The sequence below is a fragment of the Aethina tumida genome, chromosome 5 (genome assembly GCF_024364675.1).
Source record: "Aethina tumida isolate Nest 87 chromosome 5, icAetTumi1.1, whole genome shotgun sequence".
Taxonomy (NCBI): Eukaryota; Metazoa; Arthropoda; class Insecta; order Coleoptera; family Nitidulidae; genus Aethina; species Aethina tumida.
In genome coordinates, this window is record NC_065439.1 from 1,533,834 (window position 1) to 1,560,135 (window position 26,302).

The window sequence follows — 26,302 nt, forward strand, 5'->3', positions numbered from 1 at the left end:
GGTTTTGATGGATCGGGTGCAATACGACTAAATCCTGGTGTGTTGCCACAATTGTTTTATACGTTTGCAGGAACAGCGGAGCGTGTCGGTTAAGTGACATTACCGTTTAATTTCGTGCACGAATTTACCTAATCTTCCTCGTTTTCTGGTCTCTTTGACACGGCGAATTACGTTGAATATTTATTGGGGCGAGATGTAATTTGATGGTTGAGTTTGGGCAGCTCCCAACGGGGAGTTATCTTGTGTTAAATGTGTGTGTGTGTGTGTTTGTGTGGTTTCTTGCCCTGCAACATGGAAAGTTAAACGAAACCGTGTTGAAGACAGCTTGGGGCCGAAGAATTTGGGTCGCATCTGTTCATCTTGTAACGACTTCCGATGCATACGTGATACATGCCACCATGTATTATTTTTTGAGCCAGTGGCGGCCCCGAATGTCGTTTGGGTACGGTGCAATTAATCGGCTAATTAAAATCGTCGATTGACGCAATAAAAATGCGGCGTGTCTGTCCGGAAAAAGAATTCGGGCGGTGTTTGCATAATAATCGTCGTCGGGGCCGACGATGGAATTGGACGAGGCTGTGTGATACATAGATGTGAAATGCCGTGGACCCGTTAACAGGTGGACGAGGGAATAATTTCGTGTCGTGCCGATTTTCTAGATGCGAGATGCGGATTGGTTATTGAATTATTAATACATTTTTGTCACGATGCTAACACACATATTTTCAGACGGTTCAGGGATATTTATGTTCGGGCCTTTTACTCAATGAACGGTCCAACTTTACTAGAATCTTTTTCTAACCGTCATCGAATTTTAAAATATTAATTAATGGTAATAATAAAAAATTTAAAAATGTCAAACTTCTTTAAAGAATTTTCAATTATATACAAAATACAAAATGTAATTCAAAAATTTTAATTGATTGGAATAAAAATATTAAATTTAAGTATATAACTTTAAAATTAAAAAAAAAATGTCAAAAAGAAAATGACAAACTTTTTTAAAGAATTTTGAGTTATATACAAAACATAAAATGTCATTCAAAAATTTTAATTTATAGAAATTTAATTTGATTATTAAATTTTTAGTTTAATAGAATAAAAATAAAAATTTTAATTGAAATGAAATTTTCATATTTTCATACATTTTTGAACATTTTCAAATAAATTAATAAAATTTTATTTACTAATAATAGTAATTAACTTTAAAAATAAGTTTTATTAAAACGTTCATTAAAAATAAAACAAAAGGAATTTGTTAATTAATTAATTTATGTTAATAATATAAAAAAATAATTAATTTACAAAACTAGTATAGAAAATTAAATTTTAATGGAATAAAAATATTAAATGTATAGAAATTTAAGTTAATTATTAAATCAAATTTTCAATAAGATAAATTATTATATAAATATGAATTTGTAAAATTATGTATTAACTATTAAATTAATTTAAGAAAGAGATTAATAATTTTTAAGAAATTACAAAAATTACATAAAAATTAATTAATCTATTGTAATTATATTCACATACTAATTTAAAAAAATTGTACACAATTTGAGTGTAAAAATAAATAATTTCATTGAAGAATATCACAAAAAAATTTAATTGTTATTAATTTTATTGAAATATATTAAATTAAATATTCAAATAAATCAAATTTTCAATAAAATTGAATAAAATAAATTATTACATGTTCACACATTTTAAAATAAATATGAATTTGTAAAATTATTTATTAACTATTAAATTAATTTAAGAAAGAGATAATATATAAATAATTTTCAAGAAATTACAAAAATTAACATAAAAATTAATTAATCTATTGTAATTATAATCACATACTTAATTTAAAAAAAAATTTACACAATTTGATTGTAAAAATAAATAATTTTAATGAAAAATATCACAAAAAAATTTTAATTGTTATTAATTTTATTGGAATATATTAAATTAAATATTTAAATATTTTATAATTAAATAATAATAAAAAATTTAAAAATGTCAAACTTCTTTAAAGAATTTTCAATTATATACAAAATACAAAATGTAATTCAAAAATTTTAATTGATTGGAATAAAAGTATTAAATTTATGTATATAACTTTAAAATTAAAAAAAAAAAAATGTCAAAAAGAAAATGACAAACTTTTTTAAAGAATTTTGAGTTATATACAAAACATAAAATGTAATTCAAAAATTTTAATTTATAGAAATTTAATTTGATTATTAAATTTTTAGTTTAATAGAATAAAAATAAAAATTTTAATTGAAATGAAATTTTCATATTTTCATACATTTTTGAACATTTTCAAATAAATTAATAAAATTTTATTTACTAATAATAGTAATTAACTTTAAAAATAAGTTTTATTAAAATGTTAATTAAAAATAAAACAAAGGAATTTGTTAATTAATTAATTTATGTTAATAATATAAAAAAATAATTAATTTACAAAACTAGTATAGAAAATTAAATTTTAATGGAATAAAAATATTAAATGTATAGAAATTTAAGTTAATTATTAAATCAAATTTTCAATAAGATAAATTATTATATAAATATGAATTTGTAAAATTATGTATTAACTATTAAATTAATTTAAGAAAGAGATAATATATAAATAATTTTTAAGAAATTATAAAAATTACATAAAAATTAATTAATCTATTGTAATTATATTCACATACTAATTTAAAAAAATTGTACACAATTTGAGTGTAAAAATAAATAATTTCATTGAAGAATATCACAAAAAAATTTAATTGTTATTAATTTTATTGAAATATATTAAATTAAATATTCAAATAAATCAAATTTTCAATAAAATTGAATAAAATAAATTATTACATGTTCACACATTTTAAAATAAATATGAATTTGTAAAATTATTTATTAACTATTAAATTAATTTAAGAAAGAGATAATATATAAATAATTTTCAAGAAATTACAAAAATTAACATAAAAATTAATTAATCTATTGTAATTATAATCACATACTTAATTTAAAAAAAATTTTACACAATTTGACTGTAAAAATAAATAATTTTAATGAAAAATATCACAAAAAAATTTTAATTGTTATTAATTTTATTGGAATATATTAAATTAAATATTTAAATATTTTATAATTAAATAATAATAAAAAATTTAAAAATGTCAAACTTCTTTAAAGAATTTTCAATTATATACAAAATACAAAATGTAATTCAAAAATTTTAATTGATTGGAATAAAAGTATTAAATTTATGTATATAACTTTAAAATTAAAAAAAAAAAAAAAATGTCAAAAAGAAAATGACAAACTTTTTTAAAGAATTTTGAGTTATATACAAAACATAAAATGTAATTCAAAAATTTAAATTTATAGAAATTTAATTTGATTATTAAATTTTTAGTTTAATAGAATAAAAATAAAAATTTTAATTGAAATGAAATTTTCATATTTTCATACATTTTTGAACATTTTCAAATAAATTAATAAAATTTTATTTACTAATAATAGTAATTAATTTTAAAAATAAGTTTTATTAAAACGTTAATTAAAAATAAAACAAAGGAATTTGTTAATTAATTAATTTATGTTAATAATATAAAAAAATAATTAATTTACAAAACTAGTATAGAAAATTAAATTTTAATGGAATAAAAATATTAAATGTATAGAAATTTAAGTTAATTATTAAATCAAATTTTCAATAAGATAAATTATTATATAAATATGAATTTGTAAAATTATGTATTAACTATTAAATTAATTTAAGAAAGAGATAAATAATTTTTAAGAAATTACAAAAATTACATAAAAATTAATTAATCTATTGTAATTATATTCACATACTAATTTAAAAAAATTGTACACAATTTGACTGTAAAAATAAATAATTTCATTGAAGAATATCACAAAAAATTTTAATTGTTATTAATTTTATTGAAATATATTAAATTAAATATTCAAATAAATCAAATTTTCAATAAAATTGAATAAAATAAATTATTACATGTTCACACATTTTAAAATAAATATGAATTTGTAAAATTATTTATTAACTATTAAATTAATTTAAGAAAGAGATAATATATAAATAATTTTCAAGAAATTACAAAAATTAACATAAAAATTAATTAATCTATTGTAATTATAATCACATACTTAATTTAAAAAAAATTTTACACAATTTGATTGTAAAAATAAATAATTTTAATGAAAAATATCACAAAAAAATTTTAATTGTTATTAATTTTATTGGAATATATTAAATTAAATATTTAAATATTTTATAATTAAATATAATAAAAAATTTAAAAATGTCAAACTTCTTTAAAGAATTTTCAATTATATACAAAATACAAAATGTAATTCAAAAATTTTAATTGATTGGAATAAAAGTATTAAATTTATGTATATAACTTTAAAATTAAAAAAAAAAAAAATGTCAAAAAGAAAATGACAAACTTTTTTAAAGAATTTTGAGTTATATACAAAACATAAAATGTAATTCAAAAATTTAAATTTATAGAAATTTAATTTGATTATTAAATTTTTAGTTTAATAGAATAAAAATAAAAATTTTAATTGAAATGAAATTTTCATATTTTCATACATTTTTGAACATTTTCAAATAAATTAATAAAATTTTATTTACTAATAATAGTAATTAACTTTAAAAATAAGTTTTATTAAAACGTTCATTAAAAATAAAACAAAAGGAATTTGTTAATTAATTAATTTATGTTAATAATATAAAAAAATAATTAATTTACAAAACTAGTATGGAAAATTAAATTTTAATGGAATAAAAATATTAAATGTATAGAAATTTAAGTTAATTATTAAATCAAATTTTCAATAAGATAAATTATTACATAAATATGAATTTGTAAAATTATGTATTAACTATTAAATTAATTTAAGAAAGAGATAATATATAAATAATTTTTAAGAAATTATAAAAATTACATAAAAATTAATTAATCTATTGTAATTATATTCACATACTTAATTTAAAAAAATTGTACACAATTTGAGTGTAAAAATAAATAATTTCATTGAAGAATATCACAAAAAAATTTAATTGTTATTAATTTTATTGAAATATATTAAATTAAATATTCAAATAAATCAAATTTTCAATAAAATTGTGTATTAACTATTTAATTAATTTAAGAAAGAGATAATATATAAATAATTTTCAAGAAATTACAAAAATTAACATAAAAATTAATTAATCTATTGTAATTATAATCACATACTTAATTTAAAAAAAATTTTACACAATTTGACTGTAAAAATAAATAATTTTAATGAAAAATATCACAAAAAAATTTTAATTGTTATTAATTTTATTGGAATATATTAAATTAAATATTTAAATAATTTGAAATTAAATAAAATAAATTTTAATATTTACTTATATTTTTATAGATTTTAAAATAAATGTAAATTAATTAAATTACGTTTACTAATTTAAATTTAAATTAACTTTAAAATTAATTTTATTAATTAAAATATTAATTAAATTAGTTAATTAAATGTTTAAATTAATAAAAATTAATACAAATTTTAATGAAAATTAAATAACGTTTATATATACATAATAAATATATACATTTTAAAATAAATTTAAATTAATTAAATTATATTTACAAACAATTAAAACATAATAATATAAAAAAAAGAATTTACTTTGTAATAATTTCTATTATAACTCTCACAAAAAATATAACAACATAAGAAACTATAAAAATTACATAATTATTCAATTAATTAATTTTAATTATAAAATATACTTAATTCACAAAATTAATATACAAAATTTGATTTAATAAATCAGTAACATCAAAAAAAATAATCACTGATAAATTTTAATTATTATTAATTTTATTAATTAAAATAGTAAATTAAACATTTAAATTAATTAAAATTAATTAAATTAAATTGTAATATTTATATACATTTTTATACATTTTCAAATAAATATAAATTAATTAAATTATACGTACTAAGAATTAAATTAACTTTAAAATATAATAATATACAAAAAAATCAATTTACTCTTCAATAATTTTTATTAAAATGCTCATAAAAATATATCAATATAAGAAACAACAAAAATTACATAATGATTAATTTACAAAATTAATATATACATAATTTTATTTCAAAATTCAATAACGTCAATAAAAAATAATCACTCAAAACTTTTAATTATTATTAATTTTATTAAATATAATATTAATTAAATTAATAAATTAAATATTTATATTGACTAAAATTAATTCAAATTTTTATTAAATTTTAATATTTATATACATTTTTATGCATTTTAAAATAAATATAAATTAATTAAATGATATTTACTAATAATTAAATTACGTAATAATTAATTATTCAATTATTAATGTTAATTATAAACAATGTTTAATTCACAAAATTAATATACAAAATTTGATTTCAAAAAACATCAACAAAAATTAAACACTCAAAAATTCTTATTAATTTTTAATTTTATTAATCAATATATTAATTAAATTAGTAAATTGAGTGTTTAAATTTATTAAAATTAATACAAATTTTAATTGGAATAATAAAATTAAATTTTTATATCTATATACATTTTTATACATTTTAAAATAGATATAAATTAATTAAACTTTATACTATATATAAAAAAACAATTTATTATTCAATATTTTTTATTAAAATGGTCATAAAAAGTATAATAACATAAGAAAAATAAAAAATTACAAAAAAATTAATTCATTTATTTTAATTATTTACAAAATTAATATGACAAACACCAAACAAAAATTGATTTCAAAATTCAATAACATTCAACAATAAAAAAATATTCACTCAAAAATTTTAATGTAATTTAATTATTAAATTAAATATTTAAATTATTAAATTCATTATTTAAATTAATTAAAAATAAATGAATTATGAATTGATGAAACTATTTTAATTATAAAAAATATTTAATTTACAAATTTGATTCTAAGAATCCATAATATCAATAAAACCATAACCTTATAAAAATTCCAATTGATATTAATTGTATGGGAATAAAAATATTAATATGATATAGAGTTATAAATAGTTATAAATATAAAAAAATCATTTAAATATTAAATTAAATATTTAAATTAAATGAAATTAGAATATATATTAATCAAATTTTAATTAAAATTTAATATTTTCATAAATTTTTGTACATTTTAAAATATCATTATTTATCAAAACATAACAAATATTTATAAACAAAGAATTTACAAAAATTAGACCAAAATTAATTAATTTATTTTATTTTTAATAACATATTTGTGATAAAATTAGATAGTTTTTATTTTTATTTTACTTAAAAAATTATAATAAAAGTCAAAATATGTTTTAATAGCTTTATTAAAAATAAAAGATTAATTAAAACTAAACAATATTAAAATAATTACTTTAAAATTTATATGGTTCTTCATTAAAATACAAAAATAAAAGCATTTAAATAAGGTAAAAAATAATAAAATTTATTTTTTAATTATAATTTTTAACAACACATACACATAAATAAACTATGAGAGATCATCACTAACTATTTAAACTTAAATGATTCATGTAGTAAGTTTTTTCGTCTTTTCATCATCACTCCAAGCAAAGTTCCTTCCTTTCTTTTTGTCATCTCTGTCGTAAAACTCGTCTGAATATTTAAACTGATCGTTCATTTCCGGACTTCTGTACGCTACATTTTGGTAGTCTTCTTCCGGGTACCTTTCAAATAATAAATAAATTAAACATTTAATACGCGAGGAATGTCTTTGCGTACTTATAATGTCCTCCAAAACCAGGATTGAATTGTTGATGTCCCTGGTAATATTGTCCTTGGTATTTGACGGCACCACTTCCAAAAATAAGGGTGGCTAGGCCCAAAGCACTGCTCACAACCAAAGCTATTTTACTTAAAATGATTGCCTTTTTAGCAATCAAGGCTATAATGCCAAAAATTATGGGCAAAATTGTGGCAATCTTAAACTTCAACCCCAAAATGAACGGCAACACGAACTGCCTGGCCAATATGGTGCCTGAAACACACAACCGGAATGAAAAATGTAATCGCCAATTAATTCAAAACTTGTTTTCTAAAAATAAATTTTCTCCACGCCGCACAATTTCTAATCTTCACATGCATGCGCCGTGAGCCCGATAGATTCTCTCCGTCTAAATTATCTATTAGTGTTTGATCTTGACAATATAACATACTTTTCCCATTTTAATAATTTTCACCTTGACTTACTAAAACGCCAAGAGATCATTGTTTGGCTCTGGCGGCTGAGCCTTGAACTTACAACGTGAGGATGCTGAACATTCTTGCAGGGAAATCTCAATTAACCATTGATGCCACGTCCACCGTTTCAGAAATCCAAGAATAAGAAAGTTAAACCATCCTTTTTTAGTTTGTTTTGTACTACAATCTAACAGCTAACTCAAAATAAGATCCAGTACTTTGGTTGGATGAAGTACCAAGTCATCAGCAGGTTCCTCATCACTTCAAGAGTTAAATTACTGAGATTAAGGTACCTAAATCAGGAGCCACTGAAGCTTTAATACAAAACCTTCATGGTGAAGCTCTGAGGGCAAATAATAATCAATAGGAAGTACTCATTTATAAAATACACCTGCTTGTACCTTTGGCAACAGCGTACAAGTTGAACGTAAATTTAACCTTCAGTTGTAGCAGGTTCATTCAATTTATTTCCATGTTTATGGTCATTGACATTCTTAACTTAACACATATTTTAGATACACAAAGTTGTTAATTTTTATGAGGTAGCTTTTATTATATATCTTTACGATGTGTTGAAAGACATAAACTATTATGCTTTATGTTGTTTTCGCAGGAATTTAATTTGTTGGTTATGTTTATTAAGTTTATGTGCTGATATGCTGCTGATAAAGCAGCAACAATGTCGAGAAACTCTTCCGCAGATAACTTGAATAACTTATATATATATATATATATATATATATATATTAGCTGGAGAAAGTATCACAAGTAAAGACAAGTTCAAGGCTCGTAAACACGAAGAAGCGACCTGCAACTTGAGTGGTCAAGTTCAAGGCGGACAGGAACCTGTAACGCGCCAGGACGGCCGACCTCGCAACTAACCGTTCAAGTTCAAGTTTCCTGTCACGTACCAGTTCCCGCCTCCTTCAGCGAGTGGGCGTTGACGGCCTCGCGATGCGGATCCAGTACGAACTCGAGCATGCCGCCGGGGGCGCCAGATGGCACCAGCTGCATCCCCAGTCCGGGATACAGGAAGTCCATGTTGAAATGCGTGTTGCGGCGGGAGAACACGTAGTTGAACGTGTCCACGATGCTCCTGATTAATCAAACGTCAATAACCACATCCACAATAACTCGTGGTGGCGTACCTGAAGCTAGACGGGTCGGCTGCGGGGGCGCTGAACTCCTCCCGGTACTCCTGGTCGTTGTTCCTCATCAGAGTGACGCCGTCCACCAGTTCAAACTCGGGGTTGTTGTCCAAGTATTGCAGCCTGTTGATGGCACCCACTCCGAGGCACGTGCCCAAAGTTTGAGGCTGGGTCAGGGCGCACTGTCTGAATTCCTCCCCCAGGTCGGGGGGGTTCACCATGGTGCACCTCACCATCACCACCAACACTAAACTGCTGTAGAATCTTGTTTGGAGCAGCATTTTTGACTAAATAATCATTGCAAAAACCCAACAATACGTTTTATAACTTCGCCATGTTATGCCAGAGTGACTTGACAGTGAAAGTGTATTGTTCTCGGGATAATTGCAGATTTTTTACGACGATTTGGCTTTGTCTCGAAGAGTTGTTCTCATGCAATTTCGCAAATTAGCCTCTCATTATGATTTCCCTGGGAAGGCACCAACTTTTTGTACATTTGATCTGAATAATTGATCAGTAAATATTGTTGTGGTGTTACCTCATGGTACTATACAAGTACAGTAGTTATTAGTTGCACAATTTTTAAGAGAACACACTGAGCCAACAATGAAACTCTTATGCTTTCTTTGATTCCAACACTAAACTGAATCAATCAAACATAAAAAATCTACTTCATTAAGTTGGGAATATAGTATTACAAGTAAATTGCAATTATAATCTACGTGTTTATCCACCCTTCCCAATTAACTCATTTAGTTCCAAAGGCGTCAGTCTATTAAACTGTAATACTCCATTAGGGGAGGCCTTTTAAGAATTTAATTATTCGAGAAAACAAACCTGGCTGGGGAAATTGGCAGGGCACAATTTGAAATTAATAAATGATTTTCGTTCACGTTCACAATTTACCACCCCCATAAGATTTAATATAAAGACATTTTTCTTCCACAAATTGAAAGCAGATGTAAATTAAATTCTCCCTGGCGTCCCTCCTCACTTACTTTCTATTTCCACCGTTAGTGACTCATGCGTATTTCCGCCAACAAAATCCTGCAACCGAATTCCTGCGAATTAACAACAATGGACTTGAAAATCCGCCACTTGACTTGACCTACATGTTTATTGTATGTAAATAACGGGTAAAAGTCGGTAAAAATAAACCCAAGTATATTAAATACAACAATAAATATTACAAATAAAATAAATAACCCTAAAACAATAATGACCAGTTTAACCCTGAAGCAAACGACTTGAACCAAATCAATTGTTACGCGCCCCCTTGTGGGCGTTGTAGGGTAGTTCGGGGCTGAAGGACCTGTCGAAAGTTCCGTGGTCGTCGTAGTGGGGGTGGGACACTATCTCGTAGGTGGAGGTGTGGTGCTTCTGCTCCAGGATCTTCTTCAGAGCTATGACGCTGGAAATGGTCAAAGCCACCTTGGCCACCAGTAAAGCTTTGAACGCCACCAGTGCCACCACCTTAAGAATGATGGCCCCTATCAGGGCTGCCTTCAGTTGGATCAGCATCATCATGTTGCCCATGTTGCCCCCCTTGTTGTTGTTGTTGTTCTTCTTCTTCCTGCCTGAATTAAGTCGGAGAGTCAAGGAGGAGTGAGTTAAACGTTGATTTTATTTACCTTCTTCCAACGACCGTTTAAGGTCTTTGGCCGCGTCCGAAGGCATTTTGAATTCGAACGTGTGGGAGGTGAAGTAGTCGGCCAGCTTCTCCACGATCATGCTGTCCAGCTCGTTCTCCCTGGCCCTGGGCTCGTCCGGCATCTTCGCCGTCTCGTACGAGCGGGACGAACGACCGGCACCGTCGTGGGTCTCCTTGATCTTGATCCCCGAGCCCAGATCCACGTTGTTTGGCAGCCTGTCCAGGTATTTTAGGGCACGTTCCTGAAAATTATTAACGGAATTATGTCGGTTTACAGGTCCGAAATTAATGAACACGTGTGGGAATTACTGTTAGATGCTTTTCATATCGTGGACGCGAGAAAAATCTCGTACAGTTAAGCAAATAACGGTGGAATATCTGCAATATGGTGCGTACGTTGGAGGAGCGTCATGTGTCGGATGTCTGACACCATTAATGGGGTCGCACCGCAGATTATCTACCAAAGCATCTAAGTCTTAAAAGGACAAGACATATATACAAATAGTCAAATTAACTTCTTCAGTTGGAAGACTAGATGATGTTATGATAAGTTATGATGAGCTAATCCACGTTTTCTTGACTGATACTTAATCCGGTGGACAAATTGAAGAAGCCACTAACCTTGAAGCACAGTGACAACTCTTTGGACCCGCACTCGTTAACGAAATTAATGGCGTCGCCGTACACCGAGTCCTCGTAGGCCACGTCGTCGTCGTGCGCCGAGACGGCGGCCGCCAGGACGGAGAGGACCGCAACAGGAACAAACAACCTCATGGTGATGCGAGTCCTTCAAGTACGCGCACCAACTTCTTGAACGATACTGGTCGTTGGACGTCCGCGTCCCGGTTATATCAGCAAAGGATCCGAATGGCCTTAGTGAGAAAATTTATGTTATCCATACCAGTTTCCAATATTGTAGTTGCCTAGTTCTGCCAGATAAAGCCGCTTGGTTTTATTTTTATTCTACCGGTTTTCCTCTGTCTTCGGGCCGCATAGTTTCGACTCCTGCGTTGTCGTGCCATTCGGCTCGCCGTTTTCTTTCAATGGCACGTAAACTGCTCAAACTAACACTAGTTCCTCGGAGGAGTCTTCAGGTCTTTAAATGGAATGTGGATGAATCCATGGTACCCTTCACAATTTCTAGAGATGCCTTTCTCTCATCTTTAAAAGACAAAGATAACTTGAAGTACTCTTTTGATGAATATGGAAAGGAAATCAAGACAAATTAGTCCTTGAAGACTGGAAACTGGAAGAGGCAAAGAGACTACTTCCAAATTGTACCAAATTCCCAAAAAACCTGTTGCTACTTCTTGTAGTACGAGAAATTTATCAGGGATAATCCAAGCTAAGATTTATAATATTATAACCTCAAAATTGGTTTTTCAATATTAAATAATTTGAGGCCTGATTTCTTCAATTTTCTTCTGCATAAAACTTACCTAAGTGATATACATTATATAATATTTAAATTTAGAAGTAATCTTCAATTATTTTCTGTAAGAAATTTATCAGAGATAATTCAAGGTAAGATTTATAATATTATAACTTCAAAATTGGTTTTTCAATATTATATAATTTGTGGCTTGATTTCTTCAATTTTCTTCTGCATAAAATTTACAAGTGATATATATTATATAATATTCAAATTTAGAAGTAATCTTTTATAATTTACATAATTTGACATTTAACTTATTCAATTATCTTCTGTAAGAAATTTATCAGAGATAATTCAAAGTAAGATTTATAATATTATAACTTCAAAATTGGTTTTTCAATATTATATAATTTGTGGCCTGATTTCTTCAATTTTCTTCTGCATAAAATTTACAAGTGATATATATTATATAATATTCAAATTTAGAAGTAATCTTTTATAATTTACATAATCTGACATTTAACTTATTCAATTATCTTCTGTAAGAAAATTATCAGAGATAATTCAAGGTAAAATTTGTAATATTATAACTTCAAAGTAGATTTTTCAATCTTAAATAATTTGGAATCTGATTTCTTCAAACTGTCTTCTGCATAGAACTTACAAGTGATATAAGTTATATAATATTCAAATTTAGAAGTAATCTTTTATAATTTTAATAATTTGACATTTAACTTATTCAATTATCTTCTGTAAGAAATTTATCAGAGATAATTCAAGGTAAGTTTTATAATATTATAACTTCAAAATTGGTTTTTCAATATTATATAATTTGTGGCCTGATTTCTTCTATTTTCTTCTGCATAAAATTTACAAGTGATATATATTATATAATATTCAAATTTAGAAGTAATCTTTTATAATTTACATAATTTGACATTTAACTTATTCAATTATCTTCTGTAAGAAATTTATCAGAGATAATTCAAGGTAAGATTTATAATATTATAACTTCAAAATTGGTTTTTCAATATTATATAATTTGTGGCTTGATTTCTTCAATTTTCTTCTGCATAAAATTTACAAGTGATATATATTATATAATATTCAAATTTAGAAGTAATCTTTTATAATTTATAATTATCTTCTGTAAGAAATTTATCAGAGATAATTCAAGGTAAGATTTATAACATCATAACTTCAAAATTGTTTTTTTACTCTCATCTTTAAAAGACAAAATAGTCACATATATAGATATACAAAGGTAATTTGAAGTACTTTTTAGTCAAGACTGAAAATATTGGGATGAATATGGAAAGGAAATCAAGACAAATTAGTTATTGAAGACTGGAAATTGGAAGAGGCAAAGAAGCTACTTCCAAATTCCTAAAAAAACTGTTGCTTCTTCTTGTAGTACGACTTACAAAGTTTTTAGTGAGCAGTATATACCAACAATCTGGTACTCAACGCACATCAATAAGGTCTAATGGCATTTTCCCATATACAAACCGATACTTCTTTCAGATTACCATTTGGGAACGCACAACTAGTTTTCTAATGTTTTTTACCCCCTTTGTATGTAGGATTGAAAAATTTCGTTATTAATTCGGACAAATAAATATTTATGAAAGCTTCCAGCTTTAATTAAAGGCATCTCAGTGGAAATTTCATTACGTCTATTATGTAAATATGTGCTGGATTGTGCATTAACGAAAAAAAAAAAAATAAATTAATTTCCAAACATCCCCACTGAAGTCACAGGATGTTGTTTTTCTCGGAATCAATTCCAGAGTGTCTGGGTGAAAGCGGTGACATAATTTCTATCCGGAATTGTTACGTTTTTCTAGGATAACTGTTTTACTTTTACAGATGCGTTCTTATAAGGACGTTCAATTATCGAACGATAACACCATTATTGTGATGCAAAAACAAATATGTTATTTGGTAAACACGTCCGAAGTATCTGGATGATATTTTTAATGGGCACTCGAAGTCAATGTTAATTGTGTTCTAAATTGATTGCATTTGAAATGAAGAAAGTTCAAGAGACATTTTTAGTGCATCATTAAACTTAAACAAAACCTTTAAGGTTTTGCGACAGATTTTATGGAAAACATCATTGAGGATATAAATGAGTAAAAGTGTCAAATAACATTCTCCTTCAATTTGAAAGATTTACTTTCAGAAAATAAATTTTATGATTACAGATATGTTCCACATCTTCTTGATTACTATAATAGTAACTCACTTTAAAGCATACTTTTCATTCTTAAATAATTTGATGTTTGACTCTTCAATTAACTTACTAATGATACATATACATGATTATATAATATTCAAATTTAGAATTAATCTTTTATAATTCAGATTATTTCTTCAATTATCTTCTGTAAGAAATTTATCAGGGATAATTTAAGGTAAGATTTATAATATTTGAAGTGAAGTCTGACACAAGTTATATAATCAAGTTTAGAAGGAGTATTTTACTATTAAGATAATTATTTGTTTAACCACTTAATTTATCTTCTGTAAGAAATTTACCAGAGATAATTCGAGGTAAAATTTATAAATATTCTATCTTCAAAGCAGATTTTTCAATCATAAATGATTTGAAGTGTGACTTCTTCAATTACTTTTTGCATAAAACTTACAAGTGATATAAGTTAAACAATATAATATTCAAATATATAAGTAATCTTTAATAATTTAGATAATTTGTTGTTTGACATCCTCAATTATCTTCTGCATAAAACTTACAAGTGATATAAGTTATATAATCAAATTTAGAAGCAGTATTTTACTATTAATATAATTATTTGATCAACAACTTAATTTATCTTGTGTAAGACATTTATCAGAGATAATTCGTGGTAAAATTTATAAATATTCTAACTTCAAAGTAGATTTTTTAATCATAAACAATTTGAAGTCTGACTTCTTCAATTATCTTTTGCATAAAACTTACAAGTGATATAAGTTAAACAATATAATATTCAAATATATAAGTAATCTTTAATAATTTAGATAATTTGTTGTTTGACATCCTCAATTATCTTCTGCATAAAACTTACAAGTGATATAAGTTATATAATCAAATTTAGAAGCAGTATTTTACTATTAATATAATTATTTGATCAACAACTTAATTTATCTTGTGTAAGACATTTATCAGAGATAATTCGTGGTAAAATTTATAAATATTCTAACTTCAAAGTAGATTTTTTAATCATAAACAATTTGAAGTCTGACTTCTTCAATTATCTTTTGCATAAAACTTACAAGTGATATAAGTTAAACAATATAATATTCAAATATATAAGTAATCTTTAATAATTTAGATAATTTGTTGTTTGACATCCTCAATTATCTTCTGCATAAAACTTACAAGTGATATAAGTTATATAATCAAATTTAGAAGCAGTATTTTACTATTAATATAATTATTTGATCAACAACTTAATTTATCTTGTGTAAGACATTTATCAGAGATAATTCGTGGTAAAATTTATAAATATTCTAACTTCAAAGTAGATTTTTTAATCATAAACAATTTGAAGTCTGACTTCTTCAATTATCTTTTGCATAAAACTTACAAGTGATATAAGTTAAACAATATAATATTCAAATATATAAGTAATCTTTAATAATTTAGATAATTTGTTGTTTGACATCCTCAATTAACTTCTGCATAAAACTTACAAGTGATATAAGTTATATAATCAAATTTAGAAGCAGTATTTTACTATTAATATAATTATTTGATCAACAACTTAATTTATCTTGTGTAAGACATTTATCAGAGATAATTCGTGGTAAAATTTATAAATATTCTAACTTCAAGGTAGATTTTTTAATTATAAACAATTTAAAGTCTGACTTCTTCAATTATCTTTTGCATAAAACTTACAAGTGATATAAGTTAAACAATATAATATTCAAATATATAAGTAATCTTTAATAATTTAGATAATTTGTTGTTTGACATCCTCAATTATCTTCTGCATAAAACTTACAAGTGATATAAGTTATATAATCAAATTTAGAAGCAGTATTTTACTATTAATATAATTATTTGATCAACAACTTAATTTATCTTGTGTAAGACATTTATCAGAGATAATTCGTGGTAAAATTTATAAATATTCTAACTTCAAAGTAGATTTTTTAATCATAAACAATTTGAAGTCTGACTTCTTCAATTATCTTTTGCATAAAACTTACAAGTGATATAAGTTAAACAATATAATATTCAAATATATAAGTAATCTTTAATAATTTAGATAATTTGTTGTTTGACATCCTCAATTATCTTCTGCATAAAACTTACAAGTGATATAAGTTATATAATCAAATTTAGAAGCAGTATTTTACTATTAATATAATTATTTGATCAACAACTTAATTTATCTTGTGTAAGACATTTATCAGAGATAATTCGTGGTAAAATTTATAAATATTCTAACTTCAAAGTAGATTTTTTAATCATAAACAATTTGAAGTCTGACTTTTTCAATTATCTTTTGCATAAAACTTACAAGTGATATAAGTTAAACAATATAATATTCAAATATATAAGTAATCTTTAATAATTTAAATAATTTGTTGTTTGACATCCTCAATTATCTTCTGCATAAAACTTACAAGTGATATAAGTTATATAATCAAATTTAGAAGCAGTATTTTACTATTAAGATAATTATTTGAATAACAACTTAATTTATCTTGTGTAAGAAATTTATCAGAGATAATTCGTGGTATAATTTATAAATATTCTAACTTCAAAGTAGATTTTTAAGTCATAAATGATTTGAAGTCTGACTTTTTTAATTATCTTTTCCATAAAACTTACAAATGATATAAGTTAAACAATATAATATTCAAATATAGAAGTAATCATTTAAAATTTAGATAATTTGTTGTTTGACGTCTTCAATTGTCTTCTGCATAAAACTAACTAGTGATATAAGTTATATAATCAAATTTAGAAACAGTATTTTACTATTAAGATAATTATTTGTTTAACAACTATATTTATCTTCTGTAAGAAATTTATCAGAGATAATTCGTGGTAAAATTTATAATATTCTAAATTCAAAGTAGATTTTTCAGTCATAAATGATTTGAAGTCTCTCTTTTTTAATTATCTTTTCCATAAAACTTACAAGTGATATAAGTTAAACAATATAATATTCACTTATAGAAGTAATCTTTTATAATTTAGATAATTTGTTGTTTGACATCTTCTGCATGAAACTTACAAGTGATACAAGTTACATAATCAAATTTAGAAGCAGTATTTAACTATTAAGATATTTATTTGTTTAATAACTTTATTTATCTTCTGTAAGAAATTTACCAAAGATAATTCGTGGTAAAATTTATAATATTTTAACTTCAAAGAAAATTTTTCAATCATAAATGATTTGAAGTCTGACTTCTTCAATTATCTTTTCCATAAAACTTAACAACAATATAATATTCAAATATAGAAGTAATTTTTTACAATATGGATAAATTAATATTTGAGATAATCTAAGGTAAGATCTTTACTATTATAATTTTATCAATCTTAAATAATTTGTTTGATTCTTCAATTATTTTCTATATAAAATTTAAATGATATAAGTTATATAATTTTCAAATTTGATTGCTTCAATATGTTCTACATAAAATATTCTAATGATTTAAGTTAATATTTAATATTCAAATTTAAATATAATTAACAATTAAGATAATTTGATGTTAATATCCAAACAAAGAAGCAATCTCTTACAATTCAGGCTTTTAAATCATCAATTATATTCTATATGTAGAAGTAGGTTTTACCATTATAAATAAATTGAGGTTAGACTCCTCAATTATCTTCTATAGTCAACTTATTGAAGATCAAATGTGCTTCTATATTTTTATTTAAGTAAATAATTTGATCTGGATCTAAAGCTATCTATGATTTGTTATTTACTCAGGAATTGTAAACGTGACAACCAGAAACAAAAACACGAAGACTTAAAGAGACCAATAAAGTAGATTAAGCATGTTCAATTGATGAACACAAAAACAATAAGTTAACAATACACATTCTTTCATTTTTAACAATGAACGACACAGAATGTCAACTAACTGAACTTTAATCATGAAAAAATTATTTATTACTATAATTTACTTATATTAAACGATTTTATTAATAAAGAAATAATGGGCTTGAATGACTGACATGATTAGACGTTTCCTTTTAATAAATATATGTGTGTAAGTTTTTTATTTATTAAAATAGAAATCCACTTTTAAGCTCTACTAATTGTAAAATTCGAACAATATATCATAATTAAAACTCAATACGAAAAGCAACACGCAAATTTGATTTATTACCAATAACTGATGTATTGTTAATTTAAAAGGATCTAACCTACTTATTAATTACAGCTCTTAGTTACGCCAACTTGATTGGTGACATTTTACTCGTGCACTTTGTAAATGTGTGTCGTTATTAAAAAGTGAATTTCACCAAGAAAAATTTGTGTACAGTTGAAACGGTTTTTAATAAATCGAATAACTATTTATTAACATGTGCGAAGACAATGAAGGATTACATCAAAAATAATAACAAAAAGGTCAAAAAACTGTACGAACTCCACATCACGTAGGCTTAATTATTTCGAAACTGTTTCAAAGATGTAACTCCTAAATTATAATAAAGTGCCCGACAGTTAATTTTAACGGTGGCACAAAAAAATCCTTCCTCGTTTGTTAACTGTAAAATCTGCGAAATAGTTAAAACCAAACAATCTTACACGCCTCGAATATTGAGCACAAAAAATCACCATAAATAAGCAGATGGTTATTGATGCGCCAATAACATGGATACGTGCATATCCAAATTAGACCACAACAACTTAATTGTGCACGCATCATAATAATTGCGTATTAACCCATGCAGGCCGTAACAAAAGTATCTGGAGCAATGGAACCAGTCAATCAATAATGTGTACCAACAGGTCACCGATAGTTACAGTTTCGGCCCAAAAAAAAAATAAAAGCGAGAGTGACGGGCGAAAGTGCTCCGGGTGAAATCACACAACGTGTAAAACAAAATATAAATTTATTATTATCATTATAAATAAGTCAGTACATTTGAATAAATTAATTAAATTAAGTTAGATAAGTTAAATCATCGACTTTTTGGGTCGTAGGCGTTGTAGGCCATAGCTTGGGCCTGTTCCTTTTCGTAGGACCTGCCCCATCCCGAGCCGTGTCCTCCCGCCACCACTTCGACGTGTCCGGACTCGTGGCCGCCGCCGTGGCCGCTGCTCAGCAACTTCTTCAAGCCAATGATGCCGGCTAGGACCAGAGCCAACTTGGAGACGATCAAAGCCTTGCCGGCCAACAGAGCCAGAGCACCTAGTGCCAAGGGGATCAACGTTCCTAGGGCGATGAGTGGGAGTAGAAGGAGGCCTGCACCCTTCTTCTTTTTGCCACGGCTTTCCTCGGAGAAGGAGCGTTGGAGCTCGTTCGCCGTTGGGAGCTTCACCTGGAAGAAACAACGAGTTAAAACTGCCACTAGTTGTACTCAATTAGCTGGGGCTTACCTGGAGGGTGTGGGTTTCGAAGAAGTTGGTCACCTTGTCCAGGATCAGGTGGTTGAGGGCCTCGTCCTTCTCCGTTAAACTCCTGGGAAGGGTCGTCTCCAGTTCGGCCTCGGTCTTCACCTCGTTTATGGCGGTGGCTTTGGGGTCCTTGACGAAGGAGACGCCCTCGAAGAGGCTGACGTCGCTGTAGGCGCGTGCGGCACGATCCAGCGCCGAGACCAGCTTCAGCTTCAGGCACGACGACAAGTCGGCGGCGGCGCACTCCTTGTACACTCTATACACATACTTGAGGTCACCGAAATAACCGGAACTGTCGTCCGAACGGGCCGTCTCCTCCGGCACGGACGTGGTGCGGGCGCACGCACTGGCCGCTATTATTGCGATGATAATGCACCTGTGGAACATGTTTGGACCGTTGATTGTGTACTGATATGGATTCACTTGCACTGTTTAGTTTATATAGGCGGTTTTTGGTCCCTCCTATGAGTGGTTTTCGGTCCGTGCACCGCTTCCCACCCCACCCCTGCGGCGGTCAATCGGTAGACATGAGCCCCGGATCTCGTGTCCATCTCGTCCATTGGCGTCGTTCATTTTTTTCATATGATTTTTTGTGCACACATTCTTCTCGGTTTAATCTAAGTACCTCGAATGATTTAGTTTTGTTGAATTTCCTTATAAAATTTATGAATTACTAATCTACAATTATTGCTACTTCAACTAACATATATTCAATGATATTAACTTTTTTTTAATATTTGTAATGCTGTAAACTAAATAATGTCTAAAATAAAAATGGAACATTCCCCATAAAAGGCACTTTTTATATTCGAAGTTAATATAATAAAAAAAAAAAATTAATTAATATCTAAATGAAAAAATAATCTAAAGTAAAAATTAATTATTAAAAAATAATAATAATAATAATAATAAATCTAAATTTAAAAAAGGCAAAGAGACTAAAAATTTTAAAAATAATTGTTATTGAATATTATAATACCTTTTACCCTTATTTTTTTATTTTAAATATTTATTTTTATCTAAACTAAGAGTAATATTTATACTGAAAACTTTTCTAAATTTAAATAATAATAATAAGTATTATTATTATAAAAAATTATTAATTAATAATAGTTAAATTAAAAAACATCTGGAGTCTAAAAATAAAAACTTAATTTACAAAATTATCAGTAAAAATATTATAAAAAAAAATTTCTAAATAAATAATAAATTATTATTATTCCAAATTAATCAATATTTAAAAACTTAACTGTTTAATTTAAAAAGAAGTAGTGTAAAAATTTAAGATAATGGTTCAAATAATAAGTAAAATTTAATATAATAATAAATAAATTAGTATTAAATTTTATATAAAATTTTGACTAGTTTAACTGTAATTTACACAAAAAAAGAATATTAAAAAATATATTTTAAAAGTTGTATTTATACAAATGTAATTTAATATTAATTAATTTTTTAATTATATTTTAGTTTAATTTTTTTTATGTTTTTTAAATTTTTAAATATTGATGCTAAAATAAATTTAAACAAAACAATAAAATAAAAGATTCAAAATCTGAAAAGTATTTAAATTTCCACATTTATTTGTAGTTAAGATATTAACTATTAATAATTTTATGACATAATTTAATAAATTGAAATATATGTTTTTTAATAAAATATGGACAACATATATGACTTTAGTACTGCACTAATTAATATATATATTAGTGTCATTATAATTATTCACCAATTTCAGTTTTATTATTTTAATTAGTTTTTATTTTTATTTAATTGAATATATCTCTTCATTTTATTATAAAATTATTAATTATATTAATTATTATTACTATTACTATTATTAATATTACCATCAATATTGTTAAAATTTTAGTAATAAATTAATTCAAAATAAAATAATAAAATATTTTGATTATTGTAAAAATTATAAATATTATAATAAAAATTGTCTTAATTTCTACTTAATGATAATAAACATAACAATAAATATATTATTATTATTACCATTATTATCAAAAATGTTACAATTATAGTAATAAATTAATTTAAAATAAAATAATAAAATGTTTTGATTATTGCAAAAATTATTTAAAATAATAAAATTTATTTTATTTACTTAATATGTTATTTTTTCAATACATTTGTTGTTATTATTATTATTAATATAAAAATTGTTAGAATTTGAGTAATAAGATAACTCCAATTAAAAAATTGTTTTAATGACTCTATTTCTTCAAATGTAGAAATTATATAAAATAATAAAAATTATTTTAATTACTTAATATGTGGAATAATGATAAAATATTAGTAATAAAATATTTGGATTATTGTAAATATTTTATAAAATAATAACATTTGCCTTAATTACTAATTAATGATAATAAATTATAATAAGAAATATATTATATACCAATTAATAATTATTTTAAAATAAAATAATAAAATATTTTGATTATTGTAAAAATTTCTCTATATATTTATTATTATTATTAATATAAAAATTATTAAAATTTTAGAATAAGAGAATTCAAATTAAAAAATTTCTTTAATGTTTCTATTTCTTCAATAGTAGAAAAGATATAAACAATAAAAATTTATTTATTATTTTATTATTATTATTATTATTATTATTAATATTAATTATTAATACAATAATAATAAAATTTTCTGATTATTGTAAAAATTTTATAAAATAATAAAATTAATTTTAATTATTTAATATTTTATATTTTTCTATATATTTGTTTTTAATATTAATATAAAAATTATTAAAATTTTAGAATAAGAGAATTCAAATTAAAAAATTTCTTTAAATTAATTAAAAAAAAAATAAAATACTTTGATTATTGTAAAAATAATTCAAAATATTAAAACTTATTGTAATTAATTAATTTTAATTTTTTTCAATATATTTATTATTATTAAAATAAAAATTATTATAATTTTAGTGATAATTTAGTAAGATAATTCAAATTAAAACACATTCCTTATTATATTTCTATTTTTTTATTATAAAGATTATAAATATTAATTATATAAAATTATATATTTATAATAATTATTATAATTATTATTATTATCGTTATTAGAGAAATGTTTAAAATTTTAGTAATAAAAAGTTTTTATTAAAGAAATTGAAATATTATAATTTACCTTATGTAGTAAATATTATTATTATTATTATTATTATAAAAATTATTAAAATTTTTATAAAAATATATTTAATTGTAAAAAATATTTAAAATAATAAAATTTATTTAATTACTTATTTCTTATTGTTATTAATATAAGAATTGTTAAAATTTTAGTAATAAATTAATTCAAATCAAAAAAATATTTTAATAACTATATTTCTTCAATTGTAAAAATTATATAAAATAATAAAAATTGATTTAATTATTTAATGTTTTTTTTTGTTACAATATATATGGTTACTTTTATAATAATTGTTGATATTTAAGTAGTAAAATAATTCAAATAAAAAAAAAACGTCTTTATTTATTTATTTATTTGTAAACATAATTTCAGTTAATGAAATTTGTTTTAGTTACTTAATATATATATATATATATATATATATATATATATATATATATATTATATTATTTTTTATTATAAATATTACTAAATATTATTATAATTATTATATATTTATATAATTATAAACAATATATTATTATTATTATAAAAATTGTTATTATTATTATTATTATTATTATTATTATTATTAAAATTACTTTGTTCATTTAATTGTACAAATTTATTTAAAATAATATAATTTATTAATTTAATTATATCATTAACTTAAATTAAATTTTGTTAAATTGTTAAATTTTAGTTATATAATAATCCATAATAAAATAATAAAATTTATTTTTTTTATAATGTATTTAATATTATAATTATAAATATTAAAAATATTTTAATAATAAAGTAAATCAAAGTAAAATATATACATTTTAATTATTGAATTGATTTCATTGTAAATAATTAATAACAATACTTAAAAATATAAACGTGTATTGTAAAATAATTTAAAACCAAATAACCATTTTAATTGAACATTCCTTAACATTCCTACATAATCTAGAATTGTAATTAACATAAAAATTATAAAATTGATCCCCCTCTTTCACCCCCCACGAGTACGGCACTGCCTAACGGACACAATGGCAAGAAGTACCCAAACGAATTTCTATAGACGCGTGCCGATACACTTGACGGATGCATTCGCGCACAATTACCATACTAATCAGTCTGTACGAGGAATTTTGCTCTAAATAGACCAAAACTGGCACGCCAATCGATTAATTGTTGTTTTTTATTGGATGCACCACAAGAAACGAGATTCTCTCCGAGACGGCTCTCAAGGCCGAAACGATGCACTGAACCCTAATCTTAACCCTCACCTACTTTCGTTTCGGGCATTCCTCATCAAACGCCTAAAAACTTTAACAATTCTGGACGCGTCCGGTGAAAATCTAGTTTTCAGTAAAAGGTGAAAACAATCCATCGAATCAAAATTCACTTGAAGTCCACGAAATTAGTCAGGATTCTATTATTTCGAGTCCGGCACACTTTTTATGCTAATTTGTTGCAAGCCCGACACGAATTTCATAATAAAAAAAGAAAGAAATAGAGATGCTTTCACTATCGCCAAGTTAGCATCAATTTAAAACAATTATGAATATTATAACAGACGCCTAAGTATGTATTAACTAATGTTACGTAACGTTTTTTATTATGGTCTTGTCACATTTAAAATTATAATTATAACAACACGTTGATTGTTAATTAATGAGCACAATTGGCCACAATTTGGGAGACAATGGAAACAGTAAACCTGTCCAGTTAGAGGACCAATTCAATTATCTCGCAAACAGAAAAAGGAATGCCAAATTAGTTGACCGTTAATCTGCTGACACAATTTCATACGACCAATTAACAAACTGTAAATCATCATCAGCGCCTCCAAAATTCGGATACGCACCGAGGAAGGCTGAGTTTAAGTTAATGAACTTGCACGAAGGTCTTTTACCCCGGTACCACTTGGTCCAGAGAAACTGGTGCCCATCTTCGATTTACTTTCCAAACCACCCGGGCCCACTGAGTGAAAGTTATCACTCAAGACAATTAATTGTTGATCTTAATTGGTACGGTACCACCACCGTGTTGTATTGGCACCACTATAATTTTTTGGTCCGTCGGCCACCAAAGGAAAACGAAAAAACGAAAGTCCGCTTTAATAACCCAAAAACACACTCATTGAAGTGGTACTTCTCACAACCATGCGCGCGTGTGTGTGGTGGATAAGAATATGGGTTAAGAAGGTGACCACAACAAACCTGAAATTACAAATTACGACCGTCAATTTTACTTAAACGCTCAAAGGTTTTTGAACCACCAAGAAAGGTTGATGAACCGCCGGTACCATCCAGTTGGTCTTGGAGAAATTGAAATAAATGGGTCAAGGTGAATCGCATTGAAAAATTTATACATCGATCGAAAAACAAAAAAGCTGTTTCGTGGGGTGGTTGACCAGGATGTCCTATTCTGTGGCAACATTCTTTCTCCTACACCGTTCCCGGCTAATCTATGAATGAAAGTTTTGTGATTGTACCGATTAAGGCACTGTTCTGCGTATGTGTAATCACTTTCACCGGCTTTTAATATGTGCGACAAGTGCTCGAGTATATCCTGGAGCTAATTTATACAACGGTGATAATGATAATCATAAAACCAGGATAAAAAGATGAAAAGCACATTTTACTGTTAAATATAAAATTCCTAATAAGATTTTCTAAACAATATTATTAACTATATAATTGTGCTCCTAATTGTCTTTTGTGTCATGTGATAAGTACTTGATCACATAATTAATACGATTGTTAACTAAATATTTTATTCATTTATGGTATTCGTGTACCATAAGTAGTACTACAAAGATGGTAAAAACAAAATAATGAATACTAATTTATCACTTCATTAAAATCAAATTAAATTATATGAGGAACATTTTAAACAAAAGAATCATATATTTTTTTAATTAAAAAAACAGCTGCATACTACAAGTACTTGATAATATTTTGTGTCTGACTTATACAATAATGATAATGGTAACGGCAAATACATAAAAAGATGACAAGTATAAAGAAATAAATATAAATCTGGTACTACCAGAAAAACGTAAAAAGATGGTGAAATTAAAATATTAAATATAAATCTGGTACTACCACAAAGACGTAA

The 26,302-nt window shown here is 24.9% G+C and overlaps 3 protein-coding genes across 3 annotated transcripts; all 3 read right to left on the reverse strand.

The window, feature by feature from the left end:
• Positions 1–7,502: 7,502 nt before the first annotated feature.
• Positions 7,503–9,660, reverse strand: LOC109605865 (uncharacterized). Its single transcript, XM_049967604.1, has 4 exons — positions 9,427–9,660; positions 9,190–9,374; positions 7,820–8,075; positions 7,503–7,764 (listed from the first exon to the last, which is right to left on the reverse strand). Exons 1-4 carry the CDS (start codon positions 9,645–9,647, stop codon positions 7,608–7,610), a joined length of 819 nt encoding a protein of 272 aa, XP_049823561.1. The 5' UTR covers positions 9,648–9,660; the 3' UTR covers positions 7,503–7,607.
• Positions 9,661–10,683: 1,023 nt separating this feature from the next.
• Positions 10,684–11,851, reverse strand: LOC126265552 (uncharacterized). The gene is made up of 3 exons (XM_049967346.1): positions 11,699–11,851; positions 11,058–11,319; positions 10,684–11,003 (listed from the first exon to the last, which is right to left on the reverse strand). The coding sequence occupies exons 1-3, from the start codon at positions 11,849–11,851 to the stop codon at positions 10,684–10,686; spliced, it is 735 nt and encodes a 244-aa protein (XP_049823303.1).
• Positions 11,852–19,534: 7,683 nt separating this feature from the next.
• LOC109605864 (uncharacterized) lies at positions 19,535–20,463 on the reverse strand. The gene is made up of 2 exons (XM_020022465.2): positions 20,039–20,463; positions 19,535–19,980 (listed from the first exon to the last, which is right to left on the reverse strand). The coding sequence occupies exons 1-2, from the start codon at positions 20,441–20,443 to the stop codon at positions 19,621–19,623; spliced, it is 765 nt and encodes a 254-aa protein (XP_019878024.2). The 5' UTR covers positions 20,444–20,463; the 3' UTR covers positions 19,535–19,620.
• Positions 20,464–26,302: the final 5,839 nt, after the last annotated feature.